Source organism: Pezoporus occidentalis, unplaced genomic scaffold, assembly GCF_034315485.1.
Source record: "Pezoporus occidentalis ecotype Australia unplaced genomic scaffold, CSIRO_AGI_Poc_V1 ctg71, whole genome shotgun sequence".
In the NCBI taxonomy this organism is placed as follows: Eukaryota; Metazoa; Chordata; class Aves; order Psittaciformes; family Psittacidae; genus Pezoporus; species Pezoporus occidentalis.
Window position 1 is genome coordinate 1,708,214 of NW_026916062.1, and position 16,778 is coordinate 1,724,991.

Genomic DNA, 16,778 nt, shown 5'->3' on the forward strand with positions numbered 1-16,778 from the left:
TAGCACTTAAGATTGTTCATATACTGCAACTAAACCAGGACACATATTCTGTTGTAGCAGTTCTAATCACTGGGATACTTTTTTTACTGCCATCATATAAAAATATATCAAGGTACTGTGCATGCACTAGGGAAAAATAAAAGTACAAGACCAAAAAAAAAAAAAAAAAGGAAAGAAAAGAAAAATAAAAGAAGAAGAATAAGAAATCCTGCTAATACTGAGACAGCATAGGAAAGGCTGTTTTTCAAAAGGTGTGTTGGGGGAAAGAATAATAAAGGTGTTTGTTCTTTTCCAACCTTCATATCACCTTTACAATGAAATTAATTTTAGTCATGGATCAAGACTGTTCCTTCTAAAAAGCTTTTCAGGACCTGTGAGGCCAGTTATCACACACACACAAAAAATCTATGTATTGATGATTGCCTCTTCTGGAAGAGACAGCAGGTGGAAGTTCATACAAATAGTCCTCCTTAACCAGCTGTCTCGCATTACACAATGAGGAGCTCACAATGGCTGCCTCCTTTGCTCTAGTGATACTGGTTGCATTCCTGGCACTTCCCTGATTTAACTTTCTTCCTGGACACACTAGCACATCACAAAGGACTACAAGAGTTCTAGAAGCCTGAAAACACAGCTGAGACTGTGGTTCATTTTAAAGGTTAGAAAAGAAGCAGCAGTTGTACACAAAAGTTTTGCTTCTGCCATTTACTGTCATGTTGACAAAGCTGTATCAGAAGAAGCCTTTGTAAAAATTTAGGTCCTTGTTGCCTTTCAAGTACACATGACAGTCCATAATGTACAAAGACTAGTTTTGTGTAGTGTTGTTCCAGAACATGGAGCAAGCTCTGACAAACAATTGCTACGACTCTATACCTATTCTCTGATTGCGTATTTCTTGGTACACTCTACCACAAAGCATGCAGCTTGAAATTTTCCACTTAGAGACAAGAAAGAGGTGAGACTACGTTGTAACTCAGACTAAATTGTAAACAGGAGAAAATACTCAAAAGAAAATCATAGAATGAGAGCTCAGACATTTTAATGATCTTCAAGATCTGATTATCAATATCAAATTGAGTAGGTATTCTAATAAATACCTGCTCAAACTTGCACTCCACTGCTTTACAATATATACATAACAGTAAAAGCATAATGAGCATAAAACAGAGGAACAGGCAGGCAGATAAGTCTGTTCCCATCACATGTGCTGGGACTCAGCACCCATATGAACTCTTATACACGAAGCTGAGCTATCCCCCATTCTTCCCATTCCTCCTTTTATGTCTCAGGATCCTCTCTGGGCCTCTTTGCTAAGACAAGGTAGAGATCTGTTCTCAGAAATTCCTCTCTCTGGTAGATCTCTCTGGCACTCATCAGCCCCTCCCAAGGAAACTAATAGCATTATTTCCTTTTCCTCTTCACATGCACAGACATCAGATTTAATTAACAGCAGCTCCCATCCTGTGCTCATCTCCCCTTCATGCAGAACTTCGCACCAGCTGGACCCATAGCAGGTTCTGATTATACCACCCATCAACTACACTATCTCCAGGTCCCAGTTCTGGTCCCTTACTCACCTGGCCTTTCTCTAAGAATGAAAGAGGAAGACAAGGCAATTTGTTCAGACATGTAGAGGCCACTTGCCAGCAGGTCAGTTCTAGCCCAGGGGCTTTGAGCTGAAGAGGCCTGTGCTACACTGCTCTCACAACCAATCATGCAAGTTATCTCAGCTTTGCCATTCACACATGAACTCTATTCTGCATCATCACATAGAATCATAGAATGGTTAGGATTGTAAAGGACCTTAAGATCATCTAGTTCCAACCCCCCTGCCATGGGTAGGGACACCTCACACTAAACCATCTCACCCAAGGCTTCGTTCAACCTGGTCTTGAACAGTGCCAGGGACGGAGCATTCACAACCTCCCTTGGCAGCCTTGCCTCACCACCCTAACAGGAAAGAATTTCCTCCTTATATCCAATCTAAACTTCCCCTGTTTAAACACTTTTCCACTGTGTAGAATCATAGAAAGGGTTGGAAAGGACCTTAAGATCGTCAAGTTCCAACACACCTGCCATGGGCAGGGACACCTCACACTAAACCATCTCACCCAAGGCTCTGTCCAACGTGGCCTTCAACACCACCAGGGATGGAGCAGTCACAACTTCCCTGGGAAACCCATTCCAGTGACTCACCACCCTTACAGTAAAGAGCTTCCTCCTTATATCCAATTTAAACTTCCCCTGTTTAAGTTTTAACCCATTACCCCTTGTCCTATCACTACAGTCCCTAGTGAAGAGTCCCTCCCCAGCATCCCTATAGGCCCCCTATTAGATACTGGAAGGCTGCTATGAGGTCTCCACACAGCTTTCTTCTTCTTCAGGCTGGCCAGGCCCAAATTTCTCAACCACTTGGCATGGTTAAACTTCATGAGGTTGGCATCAGACCACCTCACAAGTGTGTCGAGGTCCCTCTGGATGGCATTCCTTCCCTCCAGCGTATCAACCGAACCACACAGCTTGGTGTCATCAGCAAACTTGGTGAGGGCGCACTCAATCCCACTGTCCATGTCAGTGATGAAGATGTTGAACAAGACCGGCCCCAACACCGATCCCTGAGGGACGCCACTCGTTACTGGTCTCCAGTCGGACACTGAGCCATTGACCACAACTCTTTGCATGCAGCCATCCAGCCAGTTCTTTATCCACCGAGTGGTCCATCCATCAAATTGATGTATCTCCAATTTAGAGACAAGGATGTCGTGTGGGACGCTTTGCACAAGTCCAGGTAGATGACATCAGCTGCTCTAGCCCTGTCCATCAGTTCCATAGCCCCATTACAGAAGGCCACCAAATTGGTCAGGCAGGATTTCCCTTAGTGAAGCCATTCTGGCTGTCACCAACCACCTCACTGTTTTTCATGTGCCTTAGCACGCCTTCCAGGAGAATCTGCTCCAAGATTTTGCCAGGCACAGAGGTGAGACTGACTGGTCTGTAATTCCCCGAGTCATCCATTTTCCCCTTTTTGAAAATGAGGGTTATATTACCCTTTTCTAGTTGTTGGGAACTTCACCTGACTGCCATGATTTTTCAAGTATGATGGCCAGCAGCTTAGCAACTTCATTCGTCAGCTCCTTCATGACCCGGGGATGGATTTCATGAGGTCCCATGCACTTGTATACATTCAGGTTTTTAAGAAGGTCTCGAAGCAGATCCTCTCCTACAGTAGGTCTAGGGTCTTCATTCTCACAGTCGCTGTGTCTGACTTCCAAGTCAAAGAGGTCATTATGAACCTTAGCCTTCTCCAAATCCACGGTAGCCAGTGCTCCTGATAGCTGCCAGAGATGGCCCATGTTGTCCCTAGACTGTCTTTTATTTGCAATGTACCTGTAGAATCCCTTCCTGTTATCCTTAACATCCCCAGCCAAGTTGAATTCTAACTGGGCCTTAGCTTTCCTAACCTGGTCCCTAGCTTCCCAGACAGCATCCCTGTATTCTTCCCAGGGCACCTGTCCTTGCTTCCACCTTTTATAAGCCTCTTTTTTCCCCTCTAAGTTTCCTCAGCAGCTCCATATCCATTCAAGGAGGTCTCCTGGCCCTCCTGCTGCACTTCCTTCTAGTTGGGATGCAACATTCTTGAGCTTGTAGCAGGTGATCCTTCAATATCAACCAACAGTCATGGGCCCCCCTGCCCTCTAGGGCTATATCCCATGGAACCTTACTAAGCAGGTTCCTGAAGAGGTCAAGGTCTGCTCTCTAAATGTGCAATGCATAGATCTCTCACATGGACTGATAACAGCTTTGAACAGAGATTTTGGTTTGGATTTAGTTTTAGAGTATGCATTGACATTTTGGGACATCCTTCCTCCTGGTCTGTCTAAACCTCTCTAATGCAAACTACTGCCACTGAGCTCACTCAAATCCAGTGTGAGAGTGGCCTCTCAGAGAAAACAGCCTGCTACCTAATTCCCTTTACCCATCAGAAGTCACTGAGCATAAAATACTCTGCAACAAGTCTTCCCCTTAACCTTTTTGAGCACAAACAGCTGTGACCGTATCATTATCTAGTCTCAACAGTTAGAAAATGTTCATAGGAGTATTTCTATCTTATATGCTGGGCCAGACTGCCGGGTTGTTTCAGGGAAACTGAGCAGACTTTTAGTTTTACAGAAAAGCTGCAGCCCCCACAACACTGCCACAAACTGGAAGCAGTGCTTTAAAGTTTTGTCTAATTAACACAGCTTTCCTCCCAACCACTTCCTTCTGTAGCTCAGGTGCAAACACAACAGTTGAACTGGAAGAGTGATGAGACTGAGCTGTCCAAGATGTCCCAGTTTCCTCTGCCACAAGCCAACTTACACAGAGGTAAACTAATGGGTTAGTATGCCCTTTAAGTAACAGGAGAAAAGGTCAGCAATAAAAGTTTACAAAACGTAAATAAAATAAAAATAAAAAAAGTTTACAAAATGTAAGAGATAATGCAAGTGACAGCAGTAATTTAGGATCTTGTAGGTATTTATCATGGCAGTGTATTATATACAAAACCTAGCATAATTAAATAGCAATCTCTTTATCTCCATCTTGCTTCAGTTTGCTTAAAACCCATTCATATAGTTTAATGTATATGTACATAACATTACTCCTACTTTTCAACAGATTAAAAAAAAAAACACATTAAATATACTGCACTTACTCTAGTTCTAGAAATAGTATCTTGAAATTTAACCACACAAACCTGTTAGCATTCATAAAGTTTTATTAAGAACAAAGAAGGTATTAAGGTATTTCATACCTTTCAACACTTATATTTTTATTTTTTGTAAGACTTACCATGCTGGAGGGCTTTTAGTGGAAACCAGAACAGAATGAATGAGTGGAAGAGGCCATTTAAACAATGAAACCAGAAAACCTAAGGGAAAACAGAAAATCCATGAGAACCATTTGCAATAAACTAGCTCTGTGAACCCTGACCTTTCTTTTTATCTGTGTGTTGGAGTCACAAAATGTGTTTTTGTCAGGCCAACACTGTGAAGTAATATAACTGACAGGCACTTTCTGCCTCTTAGCTCTTCATGGGTCATTTGTTTATTTTTATGCTTTGAAAAAAAAAAAAAAGTGTGTATTATCTCCTTCTTTTAATTTCAAATCAGAAGGCAAATTAAAAAGTATACATATGGGAATATCATCAGAAAAATTAAACTAAACCAGACAACTGGAACGATTGCTGCATTCTAGGTAGAGACTTAAAAAGGAATCTAGCTTTTACAATTTACATTTTGTGTAACAAGAAATTTTGATGGCAGAACAATCAAAACCTGAGTTTTACATATACCCATCTACATACTTCCACATACAAACAAATTAAAAAAGGACAAATAAAAGTATCTTTTTGGATGCCTCCTTAGATGCTACATTCCTGAAGTACATAGCTTCATCAAAATAAACTTCCTTTAATGTATTTGCTAAATAATTCACATTTTAATTTTCATTTGTAAAACATGCTTTCTACGGAGAACAGTATTAAGGATAAACAAGCTACTGATGCTTTCCATAATATATTGTATAAAAACATAGAAAGACTTAAATAAAAAATATGTAACTGATTTCCTGTGGTATAGCAATCACGTTTTTTCATTAACAACTCTTCTGGCTATCACAGCCTTTATTGTAACTAACTGACTGATGCGCATTATGAGTGTTAAGGTGCTCAAACAATTGAAATGAAGTTGCCTGCCTCGCATTTTCCACAATGTCTCAAAGTCTTTTGTTTGATTATACAACTACACTAGGTTGTATGATCCAATTTACACTCCAATACTTTGCACATTTGAACTTGTGCTACTCATTAACCTTTGTCTCTCTTTCTTGCTCTGTCATTACCAGAAGTTTTTATTTGACAGAAAGCACAGGTGGGTGCAAGAAAAATTAGTTCTACTTTTCCATTTTCCTGACCAATTCTTATTTGTCACATGCTAATCCTTTAACCTCTGTCATGACCTTATAACCTTTGATCCCTTTTACCATAACAAACATCTGCATCAACATTCAAGGCAGTAATGTTTCCAAATCTTTAACACCAACTATTCAACTTATATAGGTGGGAATTTTGTAGCTGGGAAGTTTGTAGATGTTTACTCATAGAAGTGTTGTATGTGAATAGCCACAGAATTTCCAATGAAGTTAACAATACACCGGTACAATAATAAAAATAATAAGGCTTATTTAAAAGCAGGAGAAAAATCCAACAATTGTAACTCATGACTTAGATTATTTATTAAAGTCACAACACAAAAGTGGCTCTATTAATGGACTCTAAAAAGTCTGACATTTGTAAAGCATTCACTGTGACACATGAAACTATTTTCCCTAGTTTCCTTACAACTTTCAGGTTTGTTTTTTGTAGGTGAAGCAATGAAGTGCAGAAGTAGAAAAATCTCATGCGCTTCAGTGAACATAGATAGTTTAGACAAATAATTCTATATAGATAAGGGTATTCCAGTTTTACAGAACAAGTGGCACAGATATAAGAGCTAAGCATGCTGCGTTGGCTTTACACGTCTACTTACAGAGCAGGAATTGTTAATTCAATGACAGACTGAAAATATCCAAGTTCAACATACAATGATATTACTTGAAATGTCCGAATTATATTTAGAAAAATCAAATATAAACTCTTATGAATGCCACAGTATTCATGAAATGGAACTTATTCAGGGATAAGTTTAATTTAAATTTTTTAAGAGATTACTTATGGAATACGTCCATAGAAATTGCTTATATATTTAATATATAAAAGTGTCCTACATTCTTTTACTACTTCTTGTGCTAGTATCTCCAAAATGTTGTCCATTTCCCACTAAAAGTAGCCTTGGATACCTTTTGATCTACTCTGACACATTCTTAACTGACTCAAAGTATGTTTTCCTAAAACTCAAATTAAACCATAAAATCACAACTCCAAATTGACAAAGAATAGTACCAAGTCACTCCTTCTACAAATCTAATGACAGTTCTTATTGTCCTCTGCAACACTTCTCCACAGGCTTCAGTAATCCATTTCCATATAACAGTACAAACACATACAGCCCAGCAACAGAGAGGTCTAATCGCTTCTGCCTATAGAAGACAGCTTTATTACCAGCAGAGGAAATGAAATAAGGGCTGAGGAAAAAAAATGCTTACTGTCCACTTCCATGCTTGCTAAAAATGAATAAATATGATTTGTACCATGCACAGACTCATGGACAACTAGAAAGAGTAGTCATAAAAATGCCCTCCGTTTTAAAATATGAGCAGTCTAGTACAAAAAGAATAACAATACTGAATTCCTATTAATTTCTGCTTTAATTATATTTGAATTTTTTTTTTTTTTAAACATACCTTAGTATTGAAGTCCAGTGCATTTTGGGAAGTCTTGTATAACTCAGGATATTTCAGCATATTTTCTTTTCGGCAGGATCTCTCAAATATACCAAGAGTTAGTGGAGGCATTGCTGTAAACATCTAACAGTTGGATTGAAACAAACAAACAAAAACATACTGGAAAACTTTAGAGGACTTGCTTAAAGATTACTTACTCAAGAAAATTTCATGTTTATGGTTGAAAATAACTGAAACCACACAAATCATCTTACCACATTGTAAAGACCTATACACCATCTTTCAAAAAGAATTTGTCCAGAAAAACCATTTACAAATGCAAACCAGACCTGAAAAAGATGAGAGTCACATATTACTTAGATATCTTGCAAGGTATGATAAATACATTTTTCTTCAGCTTCACAAAAAAAAAAAAAAAAAGGTATCCCTAAAACATGTTTACAATGCAATTGAAAGTGTTCTGATTTAAATTTATGCAAGGAAAAAAAAACCAACAAAACCAACCAATTTGCGTTCAAGACCAGATAATGGACAATCTAGTCAAATATATGAGCAATTCCACCTAAATATAAAAACATTTAAAGGAAGTAGCTATTTTCAGAAGAAATGTCATATTCTGTAAGTATTTAAGAGTGATTTAAACTCATTGCATTTATACTGCACTTAATTCATGATGAAATGAAAATGGTCTGAGAAATATGGTGTGTGTGTGTGATCCAACACATAAGAAGCAGTCATTTTACCATTAGCAAATCTCCTAACTAACAGAATTCATACAGTAAAAGTTGCAGTTTGAAACTGAAAAATGTACCAATATTCCTTTCTCATACATGAAACTCATGAAAGGATAAGGCTTTACCACTAAATCAACTACAACTACTTCTTTAAAAAACACTAACTCAACTACAGAGTACATTAGAGAGGCAACTGGATATTTATCTCTTTCACTGCCTAAGTTTTATCACTTTTTGCTAAAAAGTTAAAAAAAAAAAATAGAAAGCCACAATAACACATTTTCTTAGGTCTTTTATAAAAGCATGTAGCATGGCTTTCTCCTATTTCTTCATTTGTCTCTTATTTCAATGACAAAGTGGAGAAGCAGCATATCTGATGAATCTTTATTAACAAGTTACACAGAAACTATATATTGCCTATGACAAAACATAAACTGAAAGCTGACAGAAGTGAGGATCATCTGAACAACGTTCTACTCAATTTAACACTCATGTTTTTCAAGTGAATTCTTAGTTGCTGCTTTGCAGAGACTTTCCTGCAGCTCATATTTCGTTTGACTTTACCATGGAAGCATGAATTGCTACAATCATAATGTATGTCTACCAGTATGTATGTACTCAGGCTGGCCTCCAGGTGACCAGACTCTATGGCGAAGCTCAAATTTTTTTAACATATGGTGGAATGTCTGAACATGTTTGTAACTACTTTGAGATGGCAAAAAATCCTGAAATTAATAACAATTTACATTAAAAATGAGAAGTAAAATCCAACTCAAAAACTGCTATTTGTTTAACCAATAAATGAAAACTAAATAGATTTTTTTTGGTGGCTAATTATTGCACACAAGGTCATGAATGTTAGAGGTTCCGATACAGAGATACAGAATTTACTGAATTTTCTGAAATCTTATAATGTTAATTTTATTTACTTTGGTTAACCAGTATTTTCTGACCTTTCACTCTATTCACACTGAAAAGACAGTAGAATTAATTTATGCCAGTAGAGTCAGGTTTTTATAAGCTCTTGTCTATTTTGATTTTTGACTTTTGCAACAGTAGTTATCATTTAACCATGATGAATTTAGCAGACATTCATTAGCAGCAGTTTCTCAGTTGCTGAGTATGAAGGAACGAGATGAGTGCATAATCAGTTGTTCACTGCTGAACACATAATCATGTACTCAACATCAGCACAGTTTTTTGGCTGCTTTAGAACTAAGCTAAGTATGTGAACCTAATCCAGGGTCACCTAATCCATCATCACTGCTTGTATACAAGTTGTGGTCCTCAACTGCCATCTCCCTTTTCAACCTTCTCACTATACATAGGTCCTACGTTACTTTATTCCCAACCTAGGAAGATTGTTAGGAAGACAGCTCTAGAGAGAGGAGTGAAAGAATAGATATTATTACGATTTACCTCCCTCTTCCTTTGTTGTTTTTTTTTTTTTTTATCAAATACTGAAGTAAATTTTCGAATTCTTACTTTGAAAGAGTTAGGGTGGTGGAAAAGGGTCTTTTCAGTAGAGATTACGTGATTCAGTACCTGGCCATAAATATATGTGCACCTCATTACTGGTAATTTTAGACAGTTTAACAGAAGTACTGCTTTCTAGGAAGAAAATAAGACACACCGCAAGTAGATGTATAATTGACCCTTCATAACCAAGGAGCATACAAACCAACATTAACTTTCTGTTGTGATTTAACTAGCAGTCAAAATGTTACAAAACTCTCATTTAAAAAGAAAGGACCAAATATATTTACTGGATTTATTCCACATGCTCACTGCTCTTAAAGATAAGTGATGTTAAGCAACACTTGAAAATATTTTGGAGTCACTTTTATAAATAAATGAAAGTATTTAAGAAAAAATTCATTTACAATGGAATGGCATATACAAAATCGCTCCCAAGCCTTTTATTCCTTAAAAAGCATGTTGCTTTCAGTTTTAGTTTGTACAGAACTTAAGAGTTAAAAATTTTCAAGCTATTTAAACTGAAACCAGTTTTACTGTAGAATTGTAAAGAAATGCTTTAAGGCATAACATTAACTTCCTTAAACACTAGCATTTACTTTCTTCTAAAGAAAGCATGAAAGGTACAAGCATTTTAGGTCAGTTTAGTGTAATAAGGGACTGGAACTTATGTCGGTCAGAGCTCTAGATCCAGGCCAAGAAGAAATGAAATTTGGTAGCACCCCTGGATTCTAAAGTTCTTGTTGAATCTATCAAAAACCGGTTGGGAAGAGGAACTTTTTAATGTGGCTAAAACACTGTGCCCTCTGTAGGAGAAACACTACTATTTAGTGGAATACCAGACATACTGCTTAAAGAGACAGAGCATCTTTTAGTATCTAAACAGAAACATGGATTTTCTGTTGTTTGCAATAGATAGTTTTTGAATGTTCACATTAAGAACACCAATGGCTCAAAAATAACTGGCAGATGTAGAGGGAAAAAAAAAAAGGCAGGAAGAATAAATACAGCCCTCATCTCAAACTGTAAGAGGGGAAGAAAATAAGCTACTTTTTTACAACTTTTTACTTACACGAAAAAGCTACTATGGAGTTTAATACATTATTAATAGCTATAGTGACAAACTCCTCACAGTGAGAAATTTATTCATGGAAAGTATATTTCATTCTGATTATGATGGACAATGAAGGCAGCTGTACCCGCAAAGTAAGTTTTTAGGACATGCTGTACCTGATACTAATTTAGCAGCAGACTCAGCCACTTCCCTCTTAGAGGACAGGTCCTGCTCTAACTCAAATTACTAATCCAGCATCCCTATACAGCAAGATAGGTGATAGGTGTCTTTAAGAAGTAATTTAGACTACATACATGAGGGGGAAGTAAAAATTCAGACCATTTTATAGTTTTAACAGCTACATAATTTCCATGGAAAACAAAAGAGTTAGGTTCACAGCCCTTCTAAGATGAGACGGGCCTCTGTGCAGAACCTTGTATTTCGAAGTTTTCAAACCTTATAATGCAAAAAAGGGGGCATGTGCACAATCACTTTCTCCTGTTGGTGCAGTTTGCATACATTAAGTAAAGCATGACATATTGAACAACAGCACCTAAACTCCACACCTCAGAACCAGGATGAGTATACACAGAAAGCCTGCTCACAATTGGGGTTATGCATAGTCTGGGTCTCAAAATGACCACAGGCACTCATCTGATGTGTGTCAGGCACAGGAAATCGGGAACAAAATGGTAAACTTCAGTTATGGACATGACCAGCACCAAGTGTGTAACTGCACTGGGTTTGGGGTGGGGGAAGGGAGAACTATCATCCAAAGTTTATGAAGCAACAACAACAAAAAAAGGGCATTGCAGCTCTAATTACTTAGTATAATTGAATTGTTTACATAGCATCACTTAAATTGTTACAAACAACCACGTTCAAGGATCTGTAAGTAAACTGTGAATGTGAACTCCATGCACGTGTTTTTTCTGTTTGTGTCCTCTTTTATTTGAATTTTTCCCCACATGAAACATGAACGGCCTATGAAGATCTTTAAATCCTTCTTTTTTTTTTAAATTGTAAGCCTTCTTTTTTAACATAAGCCAGTTTATTCAATGTTATTGCTAGTTATTGCTAGCTAGCAGAACAGAAAGTAGGAATAAGAAAATTTTGTCCTTTTGATGCTGAAGGGAGATTTGCTTAACTTCAAAAATGTATAGTTTAAAGACAGAGTATACACAGTAATGGTAATTATAAAACCCAACCCAATCCATGAAGGAGTTTTCAATCACTAGATCAATCTCAGTCCCAAACATCACTATAATGTAATGACAGCTCCCTCAAAATAAGGATGAGGCTCTGCATAGCTTATCATAGGCTGCATACAGGCACAGGCATAGTAATGCACATTAGCTGTCTACTGGAAATTCAAAGCTTTCACTTGCAATTTAGAATGATACTTCAAAACATAACCTCTAAAGCTACTGGGACTAGGCCTGGTCAAAAGAGAAAGCCCATGTTTTAATATCTACTGAATCAAGACACAGACTAGAAAAAGTTATTACAGAGAATTCTTATGAATAGCAGTTTAAATGTTGAGAAACACTAATTATTATAGACCTTTACCATTTTCTGAAACAAGAAACCAATGACACTTATTTTGCATCACTCCACTAATGCCTAAGAAAAAGGCTGTATTTTAGATTAAATCGAATCTATTACTTATTTGACTGGTATTGTGCAGAGATTTAAAAATGTAATATACATCTATTAAGTAAAGGCAGGTATTTTTTTTTTTTTTTTTAGTTATTGTCAGCTAATAATAAAGGGAAACGTGTTTAAAGCAACTTCCAGACATGCCTTTCATAGCATTATTTTCTAAACTCCAAGACAGAGGACGTGTGGCTACAAAAGCTTCACAGGCATTTTCCTGATACAGCATTTCTGCATATTAAGCAGCAGCTTACAAATACTCATTGAGCTCTGTGCTCCCACGCCTGATCCGTACAAAAACCTGAAAAGAGAGATTCAAGACTGGCAGTTGTCCTTTCTAGAGGCATTCAATGATGAATTTATGTCCATTCACTCACAGTATTGACATGAGCTATTAACATCTGTGAAAGTTTTCTGAGCTGACAAACGGGTATACAGGAATTCAAGTAGAAGTCATCTTGTCTTCCAGAGAAGGTGTATATGGTAAAATGCTTGTATGGATTACATATAAAGCGTCATAACTCATACAAAATGACCTCTTTGCCCTTCTGTCTGCTCAGGAGACAGAGACTACCTCTTCTAGTCTTTTGTACTTTTTAGGCTATGATCTCTGTACCTTGCATTTAATTTTCTTTCACAAAGAATACAAATGGTGGGATATTTACACCCAAGTTGTAAATTTACAATGTGTTTGTAGGTGACTGCCAGAAAATTGAGAAAAATAAGTTAGTATGCTCTAAAGCCCAACTTTGCATGTTTTCCATAAACACAAAGTATACATTAATTGTTTTTTCCAAACACTTCAAGAGCTACAGCTAATCAGTTCTGGAAGTCTGATCATTTAAGCAAATATTGAGTTTTTGAAATGCAGGATCTAAAGTCTCCCATCACTTCTAAAGTAAAAAGGATCTTTAAGGGACTTGCTTTTTCTACAGCTTCCTAGTTTATGTTTTTCTAAATGGGCTGCAAAATTGTTACTACTTAGATTGAAATCTGTTTGTTAATAACATAATAAAGAGGAAAACCAGGAAAACTTAGAACATGAAAAAAAAAAAAAGCGTCTTTTTGACTACAATACTTGTTTATACAAAGATGTTTGAATTACCTTCAAATATTGCAACATAGATATCAGAATCAGAAATATTAACCTAATGTTTACGACAGAAATGAGCCATGTTCTTTCAGTAAAACTGGATATATACTATGCAAGTTTAAGATATTAATTTGAAAATATATATAAAAACTATTAAAGTTTTTAAAATAACTCTAAACACCATGAATGTAAAGATACAGGAGACATACCAGTAAAAGTTATTTTATAATCAAGCTTTGCAGCAATCTTTTTTCCCACATTTTTAACACGAAGTATCATTGTGAATATAAAGTTTGACTCAATTCTAAACATAATTACTATACATATTTGGTTATAAGAAAGCGAGCAGCTGTTGAAAGAAAAAAGAGCAAATAAAGGTGGGGGGAATTTAAAAATAGATTCAAAAATTTAAGGATACCATCTAGTCATGAAGGTCATGAAAACTATAGCTATGCATGCTATTTTAACCATGTACCAATAAAGTACATTTATTTCAACACATGCCTCTCATACTACTGTATTTTTTACAAGACTCCAGTAAGAAAACTAGGTCAATTACTTTCAGATAAATATTCCTCTTCATGAGCTAGCGCCTAAGCAGGCATAGTTACCTCATCAACAAGTGAAAGGTATGCAACAGTGTAACTAACTAAACATGTATGTAAAAACCCAAAGTACTGTTCTGAACAGCAAGAGCCCTGCAGCTCAACAGTGACCTGAAAAAGAGCTTCAGATAGTGAACTGGACAGCTACTATAGCTCAAAAGCTGGTGTCACATTTATTTCTTGGTAAATCACCAGCACATGCATCTCCTGGTAAATTTAAGGGTATTTGTTACTCTATTCCTTAAATACTGTAATGATGTTACAGATATAGGATTTCAACAACCTAGCAGTATTATGCAACACAAACTTTGAGTGCTAATATTTGGTACATATTTTTAAGACAATTAGATCTTTGACAGTTAAGAAAAATCACTACTATTAATGAGCTTTTTAGAAAACAAGACTTAGTACAAGTGTGTATTGGCAGTTCAAATGCTACTTTGAAATCATACATAATAACTGAAAGCTCAAAATAATAATGTCTGTACTTTCAAGAAGTAACATTAACTGTACCATAAAATTACCTCGATAATATAAAGGACTATATTCTTGTAGAAACAATACAAGATGCATTTAGCTACTCTGTTATAATTCCAGGCTCCATGAACCAACAACAAGTTCTTCAAATACTTGAACTGCAAAAAATGAAAAATGAACATACAATGAAAATGTGAATACACCAATATTAATCTGATATCAAGCTATGTTACTATAATATACAGAGTAATGACTCACCTGAGCAATTGAGTAGTCTGAAGAATTTGCAGCTTGTAGACCTTCATTCCCACTAATACCAACACCAACGTGTGCTGTTTGTATCATACTAACATCATTTGCTCCATCACCAATTGCTAGAGTTACTACCTTAACTTGTTTTTTAACCATTTCTACAACTTCAGATTTTTGAAGCGGTGATACCCTAAGGGGTAACAAAAAGATAAAACAATACAGAACATTCAAATGAATGTACTTTTAAAACATACTACTTAACCTGTGAAAAGGTAACAAAAGCAAGCCAAATAACATCCTTGTCAGCAGCATGGTATTGCTATTGCCCTTTAGGCTGTATGTTAAAAGCACATTCTCAGCAAAATTCATAGTACATTTGGGTTTGCTGAAGCAAGATGTTAATAGGACTGGAGAGTCATAAGTCAAACAGCAATGGGCCCTTCAAACAGGGGTAATGGAAGGAACCCCAAACACTGCCACTACTAGTATTATAACTGCAGATTTTGGCATATTATATTGTTATGGTTTCTATTTTCCTCTCTGTTTAAACATGTATTTTATAAATAAACAAAAGTTATTTAAGACACAAATGTCAAATCAAACAGGAACAAACAAACAGAGTGGACAGCACTATGTTAACTTAGCCTACACCACTAAATTACAAAAAGCAACTTTGAACATTGACTTTTGATCCTCTACTTCATCTAACAGCTTGTAACTTCTCCCTCATTGTTTTCAGGACTATTTCAATTATCTTTCATTAAGAAAACATCCGTACACAGCTGAAGGGACAAATTATTCCAGGGATGACTCTCAAAAGCTCTATTGATGAAACTGTATCAATTTTGGCTCCATCTACCATTGTGTGTCACATATGTACCTTTCATTTCATGTTGTTAAAGTTCTATTCTGTATGCTGAATTTGAGTCCTTGTAGTATTTGAGATGTCACAACTGCAAATAATATATAGAAATCAAGTGCTAGGACTGGTGTTTTTCACAGGGTAACAAAGCAAAGGAGCAAGCCCTAAGCAGTGTGGCAATCCACTCTTGTGCTTCCTGGCACTGCAGGCAACGTTTAAACCCTGCCCCTCATTTCATGGTACAAACAGAAACAAGAAGAAATGTTAAGAGCTCTGTATGTCTCCCCCACCACTGCTGTTTACAGCTTTCTACAAAGGGAGCAATTCTAGTACCAAGGCATGACTCCTGCTTTGGAGCTGGTGATGTGCAGTTGGTGAACTGTCCTTTCCTCATCTACCTTTGAACTTTCCAGATCAACTCATTCCAGATGCCTCCATGCAAAAACTAGATGTGACAGGAAGCAGAACTTGCCACTGGACAGAACTGACACTAAGATCTGGGGAAAAACATGTATTTCTAATTAATTTCCTACTAGTCTATATGCACACTGATGGCAATGACCTGACTGGTACCGTAAGCTGCTGGAACTTCACAATTTGGGCTCTGAGAGATTCTCCCTGCAGTGACAAAATTTCAAGGTTAAGGCTTATGTAGGGATGTTCATAACCTGACCTAACTTTTCCAGGTCAAAAATTAAAATAACAGAAATATACAAGAAATTAAGAATACAGATTTTTTTGGGACAAATTTGCAAAGGAAAAGCACAAAAGAGCAATTACTTCTAAGTAACGTTCCTTCCTGAACATGCTCTGTATACTGCTACTCACTGGGATATTGGCAAGTAACACAGCCTATAAAGTTCATGGATACAGTTCTTGCCTGAACCATGACTGCTGTATGGCACTCAAGCTCCATAACAAAATGAAATACTACCAGCAGACACCAAAAATTCAGCTATATTATGGCATCTGTGCAGTCCTAAAATTCCTCACAAAAGATCCTGCAAGCTGAAGGTCTCAAAGGCACTATTCTTATAAGCATGTGAATACTGGAAGGTCTCATGATACTTGAGAAAATGGTACTATATTATTAATGAGATCCTGATAGGTGAGTCATAGAGTGGTTTGGGTTGGAATGGATCTAAGTTCCAACTTAGATCCGTTCATCTAGTTCTAACCTTCCTGCCAT

The 16,778-nt window shown here is 36.8% G+C and overlaps 1 protein-coding gene across 6 annotated transcripts in view; it reads right to left on the reverse strand.

Annotated features, from left to right (window-relative positions):
* ATP8A1 (ATPase phospholipid transporting 8A1) overlaps nt 1-16,778 on the reverse strand; it is a 114,596-nt gene that overhangs the window by 29,655 nt on the left and 68,163 nt on the right. For all 6 annotated transcript variants that reach the window (XM_062642407.1, XM_062642409.1, XM_062642408.1 and 3 more), the window contains 5 exons: nt 14,734-14,917; nt 14,523-14,633; nt 7,635-7,709; nt 7,381-7,503; nt 4,831-4,909 (listed from right to left, as the gene is read on the reverse strand). In XM_062642407.1, coding sequence (XP_062498391.1) covers nt 4,831-4,909; nt 7,381-7,503; nt 7,635-7,709; nt 14,523-14,633; nt 14,734-14,917 — 572 coding nt within the window. The remainder of the gene's footprint in view (nt 1-4,830; nt 4,910-7,380; nt 7,504-7,634; nt 7,710-14,522; nt 14,634-14,733; nt 14,918-16,778) is intronic.